This window comes from Neomonachus schauinslandi, chromosome 7 (assembly GCF_002201575.2).
Source record: "Neomonachus schauinslandi chromosome 7, ASM220157v2, whole genome shotgun sequence".
In the NCBI taxonomy this organism is placed as follows: domain Eukaryota; kingdom Metazoa; phylum Chordata; class Mammalia; order Carnivora; family Phocidae; genus Neomonachus; species Neomonachus schauinslandi.
In genome coordinates this window covers 9,628,712-9,643,932 of record NC_058409.1, presented here as the reverse complement: position 1 = coordinate 9,643,932, position 15,221 = coordinate 9,628,712, and the positions used below count along the sequence as shown (strand labels likewise).

At 42.5% G+C, this 15,221-nt stretch overlaps 1 protein-coding gene across 1 annotated transcript; it reads right to left on the bottom strand.

Annotated features, from left to right (window-relative positions):
- Positions 1-7,067: 7,067 nt before the first annotated feature.
- On the bottom strand, positions 7,068-13,189 carry ARL14EPL (ADP ribosylation factor like GTPase 14 effector protein like). The gene is made up of 3 exons (XM_021702061.1): positions 13,094-13,189; positions 10,671-10,810; positions 7,068-7,340 (listed from the first exon to the last, which is right to left on the bottom strand). Exons 1-3 carry the CDS (start codon positions 13,187-13,189, stop codon positions 7,118-7,120), a joined length of 459 nt encoding a protein of 152 aa, XP_021557736.1. The 3' UTR covers positions 7,068-7,117.
- Positions 13,190-15,221: the final 2,032 nt, after the last annotated feature.

The following is a 15,221-nucleotide window of genomic DNA, read 5'->3' as shown; positions in this document are numbered from 1 at the left end:
ATCAGTATTGGTTTATTAATTGTAACAAATATGCCATAGTAATCCAAGATCTGGTATTTAAAAAACATAGTCGTTCCCCATGAAGAACTTACAAACTCAGGTGAACTTTATATATAAAAAAAAATAACAATAAAAAATTAAAAAGACAATACAAAGTAGAAAAGAGTGCCATGATTGATGTGAACATGGGTCACAATACAAAGTAGAAAAGAGTGCCATGATTGATGTGAACATGGATACTCTGCGTCCACGGTGATACTCACCCTTTATCAAGCTATGTTTACTGTGTGCTCAGCACGGTGGTAAGCGCTTTTCGAGCATTATTTCATTGGGCCTCACAACAGTCCTGTAGGCAGGTCCATTTGCATAGGTGAGGAAACTCACAAAGAGAATTTGCATGACTTTCCCGCGGTCACTCAGTGGTGGTGGGTAGAGCCAGGACCTGAACGCCAAGTGCTAACTCCAGACCCGGCTCTTAACCACTGTCCTGCTGACAGTTCCATAAATGCTGAAGGTAGCAAGGAGCCTGACCTTCAAGAGGGCTCTCGCCAGACAGAGTGTGGCCAGCAGCATCAAAATACCAAGAGGAGGTCAAGCAAAATGATGATATAAAGGTCCTCAGGCTTGGGGCGCCTGGGTGGCTCAGTCAATTGAGCATCTGACTCTTGGTTTTGGCTCGGGTCAGGATCTCCGGATCGTGATCTCAGAGTCGTGGGATCAGCCCTGCATCAGGCGCCATGCTCAGAGGGCGGTCTGCTTGGGATTCTCTCCCTCTCCTTGTGTCCCTCCCCCTGCTCATGCTCTCTCTCTCTAATAAATAAATCAATCTTTTTTTTTTTTTTTTAAAGAAAATGTCCTCGGGCTTTAACCACAGTGGGGTCCTTGGGAATCTTGGCAAGGGAAGTCTGCGGTGCATGGCGGTGGGGGGAGCCAATGCCAAACACAGTGAGTTGACAAATGAATATGTGACAGACATGGATACACCGAGGGGCGTCTGGCTGGCTCAGTTGGTAGAGCATGTAACTTTTGATCTCAGAGCTGTGAGTTCAAGCCCCGTGTTGGGGGTAGAGTTTACTTTAAAAAATTTTTAAAAATAAAAAAAATTAAAGAAGAAATGGATACACTGAGTGCTGAGTATTATTTCTAGAAGCCTGACTGTTCAGATAATGGGAGAGGTCAGCAATAGACATCCACCCAAAGAGAGACCTTTTCTACAATTTGTTCTGCTTGTTTTTTTCTGAGAATGGAGACATCAGAGCATGGTAGTGCATGAGTGTGGAGCTGACCTGCCTAGCTTCTCTTCCACTCGGTTTTGCAACAGCACCTGATTTTATTTGAATATTCCTCTTCTCCCACTCCATGCTGTCTTGTCAGGACTGAGAGTCTGAGGCAGGGGAGAGGGGAGGTTCTGACCCACCTTAGGACCATTCAACACTGTCCCTGGGGTCTTTAAAACGTGAGTGATTGATACCAGGACAAAAATGGTTAGAGTTGATTCACCCCAACAATGATGAGGAGTCCGGCTCCGGGTTAAAAACCTCTGTGTGATTTTTCAGCCTGACCTTCCAGAAACCTTCCCTGGCACGTCTCAGGAGGAAAGTTGCCCGCCCCATGCCAGTGGGGTGCACACAGCTCGTGCAATGAGTTGCAGTCAAGCACTAAGCCCCTTTGGCTTATGCTCTTGGCACATCTGCATTTCTTGCCAGGTGCCTTCATTCCTTGGCGTCTTTATCTGAGGCTTTGGGCACAGGTCTTCTTCAGGCACTTCTGCTGAGGGCTCCTTATGGGGGGGGGAGGCGGGGGAGGAGGCAATCTGAGAGACACTTTTCCCCACTCTGACTCAGTAGCCAGTACCCTTCCACTCCTATCAAGTAGCTTTAATCAGACACCTAACAACCCATTTCTCCCTCAGCTCAGCTGAGCACCTGACAAGTGGTCTTGGAGGTCACGGTCTATAATGCAAGGTTACCCAGCCCAATAAAGCTGCCCTGCCACCTGCTCTTCCCGAGGCCAGCTCTCGTGCATTTCCTTACATGTGATGGGCCCTTTTTTTTTGCTTCAATTAGCCAGAGTTCTTCGTAGTTGCAAAATCCTAGCCGTCGTGAGCATGTTTATAGGCTGATCGTGAAAAACCAACAAAGAAACTTAAAAAAAAAAAGACCCCATATCAGTCCATATAACTAACTGGGTATCTTCACCACAGACAGCTTGAGAAAGAGACATAGTGGGAGTTACACTTTTTATCTGAAATATTTTCTAAACTATTTTTCTGCTAAATGGATCATTTTCAGGTATAGTTCTGAAGCAAAAAAAAAAGTCAAAATAAAAATATATTTACCAAACCTAAAGGTCTGTCATAGATTTGGAAATGTTGAGTTCAACTTTGAGGGGAAAAAACCCAAATCTATTTCAGGAATGGAATGTTGGTTTGGTTCTCTGGGTAAAACTTAAAGTACCCAAGAATGGCCAGCAGAGGGAGCCAAAACCACGCATGTAACTTTTTATTCTTCACAAACCTTTTAGGAAAATGGGTTGTTAAAAACTGCAAAATGCAAATGAACCTCATCTTGCCAAAATATATGCAAAAATCATAGAAATCATATAACTTAATGCTACTGTGCTGCCACATGCTGTATGGAAAATTTTAAAGCTAGAAAGAGATTCTGAATCTCAAGTAGTTCTGAAAAGAAGCATCCCCCACCCTCCCTTCCTCTCTCTTCCTCTCTTCCCTCTCTGGGACTGGCTTGCAATAACTCCTGAAAAGTAGCTAATTTGTATTCTATTTCAGTTGATACATTCTGAATTGTATAACAACACTTTTTCACTTGTCACTGCTGGGAGCATCCTGGTTCATACTGGAAACAGGTGTGTTGAGAAGCCAGAGAGCCTCTGACACAGACCTCTGAAATCAGGCCTCAGGGATACCTTAGGAAAGAAAAGGAACAGGTTTCTCATGAAAGTTCATTGAAAAGGCATTTGCTGCAAGTATAAATGTCTCTCCATTTTCTGGGTGGTACCTGCATTAGTCAGGATGTTCCCTTTCTTGGCCCAATCTAAGAGGGGAAAGGAATTTATTGAAAGGATACTGGTTTGCATTACCCTTTTAGTGGTTTACAGTTAAAATTGGGGGAAGATATTTTCTACATAAAAATGAGAACAGTTTATTTTGTGTGACTTAATGTTCACAAATTTGAGAATTTAATTAAAATGGATTAAAAACCCCCAAACAAACACTTCAGGCCCAAACGGCTTTACTGGCAATTTCCAACAAATATTTAAGGAAGAAGAATGTCATGTGAAACAAAGCCAGAGAAGAAAAAAGAGAAAGTAGTTGCTATCCTTTTATGAAGCTAGCATTACCTGGATATCAAAACCCAAACAAGGGACTTCCATTTCCAGAAAGATGGGGTAGATGTACCTTTTCTATTCCTCTCAGTAAGTACAGATAAGAAGGATGGATGTTATAAATAAACATTAAGAGGACTCTGAAAGGTGGAGAGAGGCCGGCAGATGGATAAGGACCTCAGACAGGAGGAAGGCTACACTGGGAAGGGGCATGGGTTTTCTTTTTACTTTATATAGCCTAGGAGTTTTTCTTTCTTTCTTACCCACTGTATCCCTGGTGCCTAATAAAGTGTCCAGCAAGTAAGAGGTGCTTGGTAAATGAATGAAGGAATAAATCAATGAATGAGGGATCACTAAGTAGTGGATCTTTTAAGCATGAAGGACTATCGAAAACACTATTGAAGAAAAAACAATTAAACTCAGTCCCTGATCTCTGGTATATTCCCTAAACATTGGCCAATGTAAGAACACACAAGGTGAGGGGGGATATCTGCTAAAACTACAAACCATAAACAAAAATCAACTGCTTCTTAGCCATGACTAGTGATGATGTCATTTCCTTTCTACAGAATGAAGAACAGTACTATGGAAAAAGGAAGAATTTTAGGCAATCTGAGAAGAAGAATATGAACATACCAAATACAGGATTAAAATAAAAATTCTGAGAAAGAAACACAGTATAAAACTGCTTGGACCATTCAATCCTGAATAACCTGAAAACTCACTTCTGCTGTTGTCGACACCATGGAGAAGGAAGGAAAAGAAATAAGATACAAGGATTTTCTGGGGCACCTGGGTGACTCAGTTGGTTAAGTGTCTACCTTCAGCTCAGGTCATGATCCCGGGCTCCTGGGATCCTGGGATCAAGCCCCATGTCAAGCGCCTTGCTCAGAGGGGAGCCTGCTTCTCCCTCTCCCTCTGCCCCCCGCCCCTCCCACTCATGCTCTCTCTCCCTCTCTCTCTCTCCAGTAAATAAAATCTAAAAAAAAAAAAATGAGGATTTTCTTTCCATTATTTTATACAAGAATATGAGGTGATCTAAAGCATTCAATGCCTACCACATACTATCAATAAATCCTAAGCAATCAAGAAATCCACACATCAAATGACACCTGCTTGCAGGGCCGCTTTGCTGAACAACTGTAGGGGGTGCTGTTGGCAGGGTCGTCCATGCGAAAGGCACCCCCTGGACGCACAGCAAATATCCTAGCTGGCCAAACACTGCAGGCTGGCTCAAATAAATGTTTCGGTTTCCAAGGCATTACAAAACAACATGGTGATATCTACAATTTCTATACATATTCATGAAGACACACCACCAGGATGTGAAAGAGAGCCAAGCAGAGAAAGGAATATCCTGTTCTACTGACAAGACAGTTTCCTTGGTTAATGTCACCAGACAGTACAGCTATATTCCTTGCTAATCTGAATTTCGTTCAAACCACTGAAGAGCTTTGTTCATTTTGTGACAAAATTAGACACTTGCAAGATAAGTTTCTGACAATTCACATGAATTTATTTGTGCACGGATCATTTAGTGTGGGAGCCTTTTTAAAAATGCATAGAAAGGGCTTTAGAACCAGATGAAATAATGTGATTTCTAAAAAAGCACTCCATCAAATGTTTTGCTAGGGTTCCATAAAAGCAGTATGAGGTGTCTGCTTCATAATCATACAGTTTTTTACTTCATTTTTTGCTTTACTTGGAAAACTTACCAACATAATCTGCCAACACACTTTTTAAACCAGTCCGTTTTAAATCAGATGATCTCAACTAACGTTTAAGACTAAAAGATGAGAAGAAACAAAAGGGAAAGATACTTGAAGGTTAATTTGCCTAAGATTATTTTTTTAAATATGAAAATAGGACAGCTAGTAATAAGGGAGTGTTTCTCAAACTTAGCTGAACATGAGACTGACCTGGGGTGTTGGATGACAAGTGAGAATTTCCAGGCCTCATCCCTCGTTCTGATTCCTGAGGTTTGGGATGGGGCTCAGCAATGTGTGTTATTAAAAGCAGTTGAAGAAGCTTTGCAATCAGGCAAATTCGGGAAATACTTGGTGTCAGGGAAAGAACACTGACCTAGTCATGGGGTTCAAAACACTAAGGCTCTTCTGTGTGTCCTTAATTGAGTCACTTTATCTTACTGGGGCTAAGTCCTCAGTTGTAAAAATAGAACAACAAGAAGGGTTTTAGTCTATAATCTCCTTGAAGACAGGAACCAGCTGGGCTATGCTCACAATTGGGTCCCCTGTGCCTTGCCTGGTGCCTGGCACCTAAGAACCTCCCAGATATTATTTGTTGACTAATTCACTAGCTAGACAACAGGCAAGATCCCTTTTCAAGTGTAAAAATTATATGATTCTAAAAATAAGTAAGAAAACAATTCATTTGGTCAGCCATGTACAAAACAATAGTTATTCTCAAACCCAAACAAAATATAAACCGAAAAAAAAAAAAAAGCACCCACTCCTTTTGCTTGGCACATTGCTGGTAAGTATTTCAAAGGATCAGACTTGGGTAACTTGATCTCATGCCTTCTTCATAGGATGGGAGGGTTCAAGGTAATGAACTGGATGCACTTAGCATGACTGTTTGGCTCACAAAAGTCAGTAGAGGCTCAGTAAAAGTGAGCTGAATCTGGAACCCCAGGAAATTACGTGGAAAACAGAGTAAGTTCTCCTGCTACACATACAGGAAAACTGTAGTCATAGGAGGGCTTTTAGGCTTTTTGTTACTTTAGTTCCAAAACATATGGTCACCTAACAAGTCGAGAATTATTAGGAACCTTCTCTGACACCTGTGGGTTGTGCGAAATAAAGGCTTTTGAAACTAAAAAGAGGGGTGCCTGGCTTAGTCAGTGGAGCATGCAAATCTTGATCTCAGGGTTATGAGTTCAAGACCCATGTTGGGTCTAGAGATTACTTAAAAATAAAATCTTAAAAAAAAAAAAAAAAGCAAATCCAAAGAAGGCTTAGTTCAAATTTCTGCACCCCTCCTAAAATGTTTCAGAATTGAAAAAAAAAATCACATCACGTGTCCAGTCAACTGCATATCAATACCCTCCCTGAGCTAACACGCAACAGTACACTTTTATATAATAACTTGTTTCCTCCTTTTGAAAAAAATTCTGAAAATACTGATCCTGAGCTGGGGGGAGGGGGAAGGAAACCACTAACTTTTAGGACATTCAACTCCCAATTTCTCAGTTTGACAAGTAAAATACAAATTGTTCATAAAAATATTGCCAAGTTGTGACCAAATTTAATCAGAATGTTATTAAAACATTAAATTAAAAAATAAGACCTTGCATATGCAGTGCAAAACCACAAGATGTGGGGGTGTTTTTTATTCAAAGAGCAGTTCTGACTTGGAACTGGCGTAAGGGTCAGTAGGTCTTATAAATTTAAGATTGTACGTTCTGTGTAAGAAAAGCTCCCAGCTGCAGAATTCTGAAACTCTTAAAACCACACGATCTCAGGCAGTGAAGAGGCAAGAGATTTTTCACTGAGAGCGGAGATGGAGGTGTCCTGGGGAGGCGATGTTGAGATCACCCACCATCCTTCTCTGGGTACAAGGTGAAGGCGTTGGGGAAGACACAGAAAAAGGGGACAGAGTAACGTTCATGCTATATTGTTCTAACAGCTTCAGAGAACAGGAGTCTTCCGTATACTTTCCCAGCATCTTCCCCACACCCTAAAATCCACCCCGGAGAAAGAGGTTGGCTTAGGTGTCAGGAAGAAGAACCAAACCAGCCCGCGTGCAATGGCCCCTAGTCAGGCACCAGATACGGCAGCGAGCTGACCACCTCCCCGGATTCGGTGACAATGTCATCGTACACCCAGCGTCGGTTGCAGCGGCACTCGGGCCCGCACTTGTTGGAGTTGCACTTGGGACAAGGGTAGAAGCAGCCCAGACAGTTCTTCTCCAAGCAATCACACAGATCAGCATCATTGAAGATCAGCCTGCCGCTCTTGTCGTACTTCTTCCTAACTCTGCCGGGAGAACAGAAGACAGTGCCAGGTTCCCCAGCAAGGAGCATGAACCACTCTGCAGCCACCTCCCTAACTCCGATCCCTTGATTCCGGGGAACCAGCACCCGGAGGATTCCCCAGCCACGATTCCCAATAGTAGATGGCAGCAGTGTCCCCAGGAAATTCAGCCCATGTGCCCCGCACCCCCCCACGCCGATTTCCAACACAGCCGGGCTCATCACTGACAGGACCCTTCGTTTTCCCTGGAAGGTGATATGCCACCAAAGTCAATTATAAAGAAGAGCTGAATAAAAGCTTCTTCCTACAAATGCCACCCCCCCATTTTTCTTTAAAAATATAATCATTCCTGATGGGATTTTTCCCTGATAAATTACACTCTTTTTTCTTTCTGCAAAAAAGCACTCTAGTGAATATGATTATGGTTTTTAATGACCCAAGATAAATAGGAGAACTGTCCATGACTGCACCATCATCATTAACAGAAAAACACACATATATACCCACCCACACACACACACAAAACTCCTTTGGTAACAGTCTCCAGGTGCCATGCTTCAGCTCCTTTCTGATTCTGTCACCCAGTGTGGAGCGAGAAGGCAGGTGACCAAGATGGCGGCCTCTCTTGGAAGCTCTGAGTGAAGGCAAGGTGTTCTGTGCCAGAGGGAACGCACCAGAGCCTACACCCCACTTGAGTCCCCACACTTTCTCCGTCAGCCCCTACAACGTGCCCAGGAAACAGAAGCTGTCACAGGAATTCTACCACCCTCTCAAATCCAGGCCCTTTTGAAATAAACCCTTCAGAATTGAGCTGCTTGAAAGCCTGAGGAGGACCAAGTGTCTCTAGACAGCTTGTATCCATTATTAACAACTGGAAGTTAAAAAAAAGAAAAAAAAAAAGGCTGGCCCTCAGCTGGTGTGGTGAGATTATGAACTTCTCCACCCTTTGTCTTGAAACAGGTTCAACACCTGCTCTCCTTCCTGTTCAGGGTAAGTAATGCTGTTCTCTCTTCTTCCCTCTCCTAACAAAGCAGGGAAGGCGGAGGATCATTATGGAAACTTGCTGCCTGATTTTCTCACTTAGGCAGGAATACCTTCCAATGAGGATTTATATCTGAAGCATTTCATCTGTGGAAGGAAGGCTCCACTCCTTCCCATGCCCACCAGGAAATGCAGGTATCAGCAGACCAGGAGATTTAAAATCCATGATGGAAATCACGGGAGTGGGTGGTCATGAAGCCACCAGATTGCCCATATCAGATCTTGTCCTTGTCCCTCTGCGTTAACCCAAATATTCCCTCGCCTTAACTCAGACACCAAGAGGCAAATTTTATAGTTTCCTGCCCACCTGATGCTATCTTTTATAAAATTTTAAACTATTCGTACACACGAAAGTGTGCAAAACATACATGCACAGATAAAGAAGAATAAAGCAAACCTCCACATTCTCACTGCCCAACGTGATAAAAGGTATAACAGGGTTGAGGTCCTCTTCATGCCCCGCCCACTGCATCCCTCAAACCCGCCCTCCAAGAGGAACCTAGCTTGCTGTTATAAAAATCATCTCCTTAGGGTCCCTGGCTGGCTCAGTTGGTAGAGCATGCAACTCTTGATCTCAGGGTCCTGGGGCTTAGAGTCATGAGTTCAAGACCCATGTTAGCCATAAAAAAAAAATTCATCTCCCTGCCTTAGTTACATGTGTATGAATCCCCAAGCACATTGCATTTCCCTACATTGTGATTTGTGATTCATCCATGATGGTACTAGCTGTTATTCAAATATTTTCACTTCTATATGCATTCTGCTGTAAGAATATACAAGTTTCTCATCTTTTCCATTATGGATGGGCATTTTGATTATTACTATCTTATTTTCTTTACTATTATAACAATGCTATGAGACTTTTGAATGTGTCTCCTGTTGTAAATATACAAGAGTTTTTCCAGGATATATATCTAGGAGTGAAGATGTTAGGTCATAAGGTATACAGCTCATACCAGCCTGTTTTTAAATAGTGGTTGTACACATATTACACTCAATTCACGTCCAGTAGTTTCACCAACATTGATATCATCAGACTACATGCTGCCTCTCTGGGGAGTGGGGTGATGCCCCATGCTATACTGATGAGATTCTGTATCCTGAACATTTACTTAGCCTTTTCTTCTATGAAATGCCTATTCATTGATTGGTTCATTTTTCTCTTTGCATGTTTATCTTTTTCTTATTGGGTTGTATGTATTTTGGATACTGATCTTTCAAATTATAAGTAGTTTCTCCTATCTTGTGGTTTGTCTTTCATTATTTTTAAGATGTCTCTTAATGGGTATAAATTTTTAATTTTAATGTAGTCAAATTCATCAGCCTTTTTGGTTGCTTTATGGTTTGTTTATACTTACGATGTGCTAACAATTGATGTGGGAAACAAAGGCAAAAGAAAAATTATTAAATATCCTTAGTACCTACAGCCCATTCACAGGTCCTTGAACCAGGCAGAGTGACCTTCCTCTAGGGACTCAGCTGCCTCGATGTTGATACGTTACTAAGGGCAAAAGACAATCTTAGCCCGACCCGCAGGACCCCATAAGTCTACTTTCACATATAAAAATTCCATTGGAAACTTCCTTTATCTCTACCCCCTAAGATTCATGTTGACAATCATCCCCCAAGCATATGGCCCACCGATATACACCTGAAGGGTCTCGTGACTAAGGTTTTATTAGACGGTAATAAATGACCTTTTCCCAACAATAGCTAGCCCCCTCAAGGTCTGGATACCTTGCTTCCAAAATTCCTTAGAGACTTACACTATCTCTAACCCTCTCCCAACTTGAAAGCATATAATGGGCAACCATTCATGACCCCAGTGTAGCTCTTTCTGCCCTCGTGTCCATCCCCCATGCTTTAATAAAATCACCTTTTAGCACCAAAGACGTCTCAGGAATTCTTTCTTGGCCGTCAGCTCCAAGGCCCATCTTTCCTACATCAGCTATCATTGTACTTATGATACATCTGCACACATTTGATACCTGAATTCATTCCCACAGTTATATTATTTCTCATTCTAATGATACATCTTTCTTACTTTTAATCATCTTTCTTACTAAAGCTATTACTCTAAGCATCTCAGACCATCTGAAGCATTAAAAAATTGATTCCTAGTTTGGGATTATTGTCTATTTCTTGAAGTTGCTAACTTCCAAACATATTGAGCGATATTGTACTTCAGAAAAGATATTTTTAAAACATAAAAAAGTGGCAACCTTTCCTTTGTCAAGGAGAACCCCTGCATTTTACAATCCACAAATCAAATATAATAAATCATGATCTTACTTGTATTTTACAGAAAAATATTCATTCATCTTTGACATCCGAGCTTTCTTTTTCTGCTGCCTTGTTTCAGGATTAAAGTCCGCTACCTGTGGTCCAGGATTTTGAAACGCCAAGCATTTTAACTGCCGCTCTATCTGTTGCTATGAAACAAATAATATGTATTCAGAGTAAGAACTGGATAATTTTGTTTTATGTTGTATCAAAATAAACTTTCTGTAACTTTTGCCATAATGTCAGGAAAGTACAGATGTTTTACCTAGAGAAAGAAACAGCTTAATTTGATTAAGTTTCAAAAGATGTTGTAGATTTCCTCAAGTTAGGTGATTCTGAATAAAGAAATCCATAGTATACATCTCATATAATAAATATAAATATAGTCGGTTCAGCCTCTGACTTTTGATCTCAGCTTGGGTCTTTTGGTTGTTTTATTTTTTAAGATTTGTTTATTTATTTTAGAGGCAGGGAAGGGGCAGAGGGAGAGGGAGAGACAGTCTTAAGCAGCCTCCCCGCTGAGTACAGAGCCCCACGCAGGACTCAATCTCACCACTGAGATCACGACCTGAGCCAAAATCAAGAGTTGGACGCTAAACCGACTGCGCCACCCAGGTGCCCCTCAGCTTGGGTCTTGATCTCAGCGTTGTGAGTTCAAGCCCCATGCTGGGCTCCACACTGGGCGTGGAGCCTACTTTAAAATAAATAAATAAAAATAAAAATACATATTTATACTTATAAATATAAGTATATATAAATATTTAAATAATATAATATATAATACAAACATTATATGTTAAGTATAAAATATATAAATATATATAACATATAAACATATGTTATATGTTTATATATAATATATATAAACAACCAAGCAGGAACAGAATTCCTTTTATACTTGCAAAATACCAGTTGGTTTCTCAAATCTGTTGGGGATGAAAGTCCAAATTAGCATTTATGGAGGACAAGAACAAGGGAGTAAAACCCTTCTGCAGTTGTTGGCTGGACGAACTCAGGTGGAATGTCTGAAGTGTTTCAAACCACAGTGAGACCCAAGGTGCACACAGCCCCCTTCCCCTGCCTTTAGTGTTCTGAGATAGGTTTCAGAATAATCATGACCTTGGGCGTGTGGACCCCATCAGGGCTTTGCAGCCACCTGAATGATCCACTCTCAGTAAAAGCCAGATTTGAAGAAGAAAATTTTCCTAGAATGGCTTTCTAGAGTGTTAGCGGAAAGTTTCAAAAGACTCTGTCTGGAGACATTAACAATTGGAAAAGAAACAGTCTAATGGAGAAGAGCAACAAAGATGCTTCAATAAATCCTGATACCTTATTCCAAAAATGTAGCACATATATCATGAGGGAAGGGAATGATCTTCTGAAAGATTTTAGAAGAATATAATCTGAATGGCCCCCAAACACATAGGCTGACATACAGATGAAATACTTTACCTGGAAACAAAAGGGAAACTTTCAAAGTGTGGATTTCAATGTAACAGATTAGTAACAGAATCTCAGCCTTATATGCCATTTATTTATCTTAATAATCGTCCAGGCTGTTCTAAAATAATATAAATATATTTCTTTAATTTTTCATCTCGGTGTGCGTGTATGGGTTTGTTTTTTACAAACTTAACCTTATGAAACAATTATGTATTTAGGTATGTCTGTGAAAAAAAATACAACTTCGGACCGTCCATTACCATTCTCAGTTCCATGGCAAACGATGAGGAACAGAGACACGAGGGTAAGCCTCTCTGTGTCCAAATCTGGGCTCTGCCACTTACTAGTGGCATGCCTTGACCAAGCTCCTACTTCTCTGAGCCTCGGTGTCTCCTTTCTGCAAAATGGGGTAACAGGATTATCTTGTGAGAAGGATTTGGTGAATTAATATATGCAAAGTTTTAGAATCATGGGGCGCCTGGGTGGCTCAGTCGGTTGAGCGTCTGCTTTCGGCTCAGGTCATGATCTCAGGGCCCTGGTCCCCTGCTCAGCAGGGAGTCTGCTTCTCCCTCTGCCCCTCCCCACCCTGCTCATGCTCACTCTCTCACTCTCTCTCTCAAATAAATAAGTAAAATCTTTAAAAATGGGGGGGGGGGACTAGGTTTTTTAAAATAAAAACACTGGACACTATAAAAACACTATATTCTCCACAAATATTCTTCTCCAGGGAGCAGGATTTTATTGCACAGAACACTGGGCTATAAATCAAGGGAGGTCAATGACAGAGAGGAGGCATGTGAAGTGAGACCAGCCCCGCAGGGAGCTGAGTGAAAAGGGCAGGGGGAAGCCCCATCAGCACAGAGGAGCGGAGAACCTTCCCGTGAAATCCTGACTGGATCCACCTTCCACCCAAGTCCAGGCTCACCTCAGCGATCCCCAAGTTGAGACCTCTCCAAATACCATGAAACCCTAATACCCATTTGCCATACCAGTTGCTTCTGTCCAATCTGACAGTTTTTCTCAGGAGAACTTTGACCTGTGTGTCCCTCGTGAGTGGAAGTGCTTTTGTCTGATTGTTCATTCATTTCTGATACCTGAAAAAAGTAATGGGGGAAAAAAGTAGGACACATTCATATCATACGTCTGCAAGAACTTAATCCTGTGACTTTCTGGCTCTTGCCCTACAGCTTACTTTCTTGCAAAGCCAGGTTTCCTGAAAAAGCCATCCACCCTCCTGGCTGCTTTTTTACCACTCACTCTTAGATCCTGCATCTGCCCCCCACACCCATCCAGACCACTTGACGGACACTCTTCTCTTCTGGATGTTCCATAAGCAAATCAAACGTACCTTTTACAGTTGTTAGCATCGCAGACCTCACTGGAGCAGGCAACACGGGGACCATCCACTTCTCTTTAAGAGGAGTATGAATTCTTAGACCTCCATTCTCCCCCCCTTACACTCAGTCCCTTGAAAAGAAGGAAGACGCATTGATGTCCTACATCCCCAGTAACACCGTGAAGATCTTATCCACTCCCGTGGTTTTGGTTGTCACCTCTTTGCAGAGAGAGTCCCTCAGGGTGCCTCTAAAATCCCTGACCTCCTCGCTCACGTTTTCTGACAAATTTCTAGTACAACCGGGGCTAAGGGGAAGGGACCGGTCTTCCATAAAACCCAGCTGTTGACACGCCTGTGATTTACTTTGGTTGTATACCCGGGGCACCGTGATGTGTGTGTGACTCAGGTGAAGTCAACACAGGATGCTAATCGCAAATGCACAGTCCGCTGTTCTGCAGTGCTCGCTCAGAAAGGACCAAGGACCAAGCTCCCAAGGAGGCCTCCACAGCCCTCTGATTTTCTTCTCCCATTTCCACTGCTGGGGCCATCCTCAGGGCGCTGTTTCTACTAAAGGAGTCTGAGCTATGATTTACCAAGGGGGTCTGGGTCATGTGGCCCCCCCACCTGCCTGCCACCTGGACGTTCCATCTCCATACTCCCAGGTCTGGGTCACTAGACATTGACTGCCCACTCTCCAGTTCCCAGTATTAGGTTAAGAGGCTGATTTTTCTTTCCCAGCATCCCTAACATTGATTTTCCTTTTCATTCTCTATTGGACGGAATCCACCTCCGGATAGGGTAGTAGTATTAATACTACTTACCCCTGATGAAGACAGTCTTAACGTTCCTGTCAGCTTGACAAAACCCCACACCAGGCTTCTCTTCCTGACTCTTGGCCCTGACCTCCTTTTCCTTAGAGCTTTTACTTAAGAAAGCTCATCCCTGTACATTCTTTCCCTGTCCCATTGAGATGTAAATCTTCTCCTAGCCTCTTGCCAGGTTTACAACCCAGGAATGTCTTCCTCAAAGATTAGGAGGCGTCCCTTTGAAATGTAATCAGCCAGAAAGATGGCGCCTGTGTTTGCCAGTCTCTGTGGGAAAGGTAGAAGCCTAACTTGCTAATTGGTGGGTGCCAATTAGCACACACAGGTGGCTTAATCACAGAGAAAAACATTTACAAACTCGGGAATAACTCCATGTACTCAACACATCCCAGGGATCAACCTCCCTCAAGTCCCCCAGCATTTTCCGTCTGCCTTTTGTTTCACGCAGAGTTCACACTGAGTTCCGGTCCCCACGCCCCGCCCGCCCCCCCATCACCACAGCCTTGAATCGAGTCTTCTTTGCCTTGTTTAACTTTGTCCCGTGCAATTCCTCCCATGCCACTTCACATCTGATCAGCCAAACATTCTTGGGGAGTCTTTTCCAATTAGTCTGGAGAAAAAAATCACAGGGAGCTGTTTGAAGAATTAGAAATTCCCGGTTGAAAGAGGACTTCAAACTCTCTCCAGTGGGACCTCAGTCTCGACTTCCTAATTAAGTTCTTTTTTCCAGCTTAACTCTTAATTCAGGCAAAAGACCCTGCGGGCAAGGCATCCCCCAATGGGAACAAAACTACCCCTGTGAGCCAGCAAGACCCTGTGACTGACCCCAAGACAATGATACACCTGATCTCTACTGCACTTACCCACCGACCTTTGTCCCACATTTTCCTTGTATAAACCTAGTATTTCTAGCACTTTGGAGATGGTCTTTGAGATGTTCATCCGCTGTCTTCCCAG

Coding starts and splice junctions, on each gene's coding strand:
- ARL14EPL (XM_021702061.1), bottom strand. CDS start 13,189: ATGAATGAACAATCAGACAAAAGCACTTCCACTCACGAGGGACACACA. Junction 10,811..13,093: donor AGATTGGACAGAAGCAACTG/GTATGGCAAATG, acceptor TTTGTTTCATAG/CAACAGATAGAGCGGCAGTT. Junction 7,341..10,670: donor TATTTTTCTGTAAAATACAA/GTAAGATCATGA, acceptor TTCTCCCGGCAG/AGTTAGGAAGAAGTACGACA.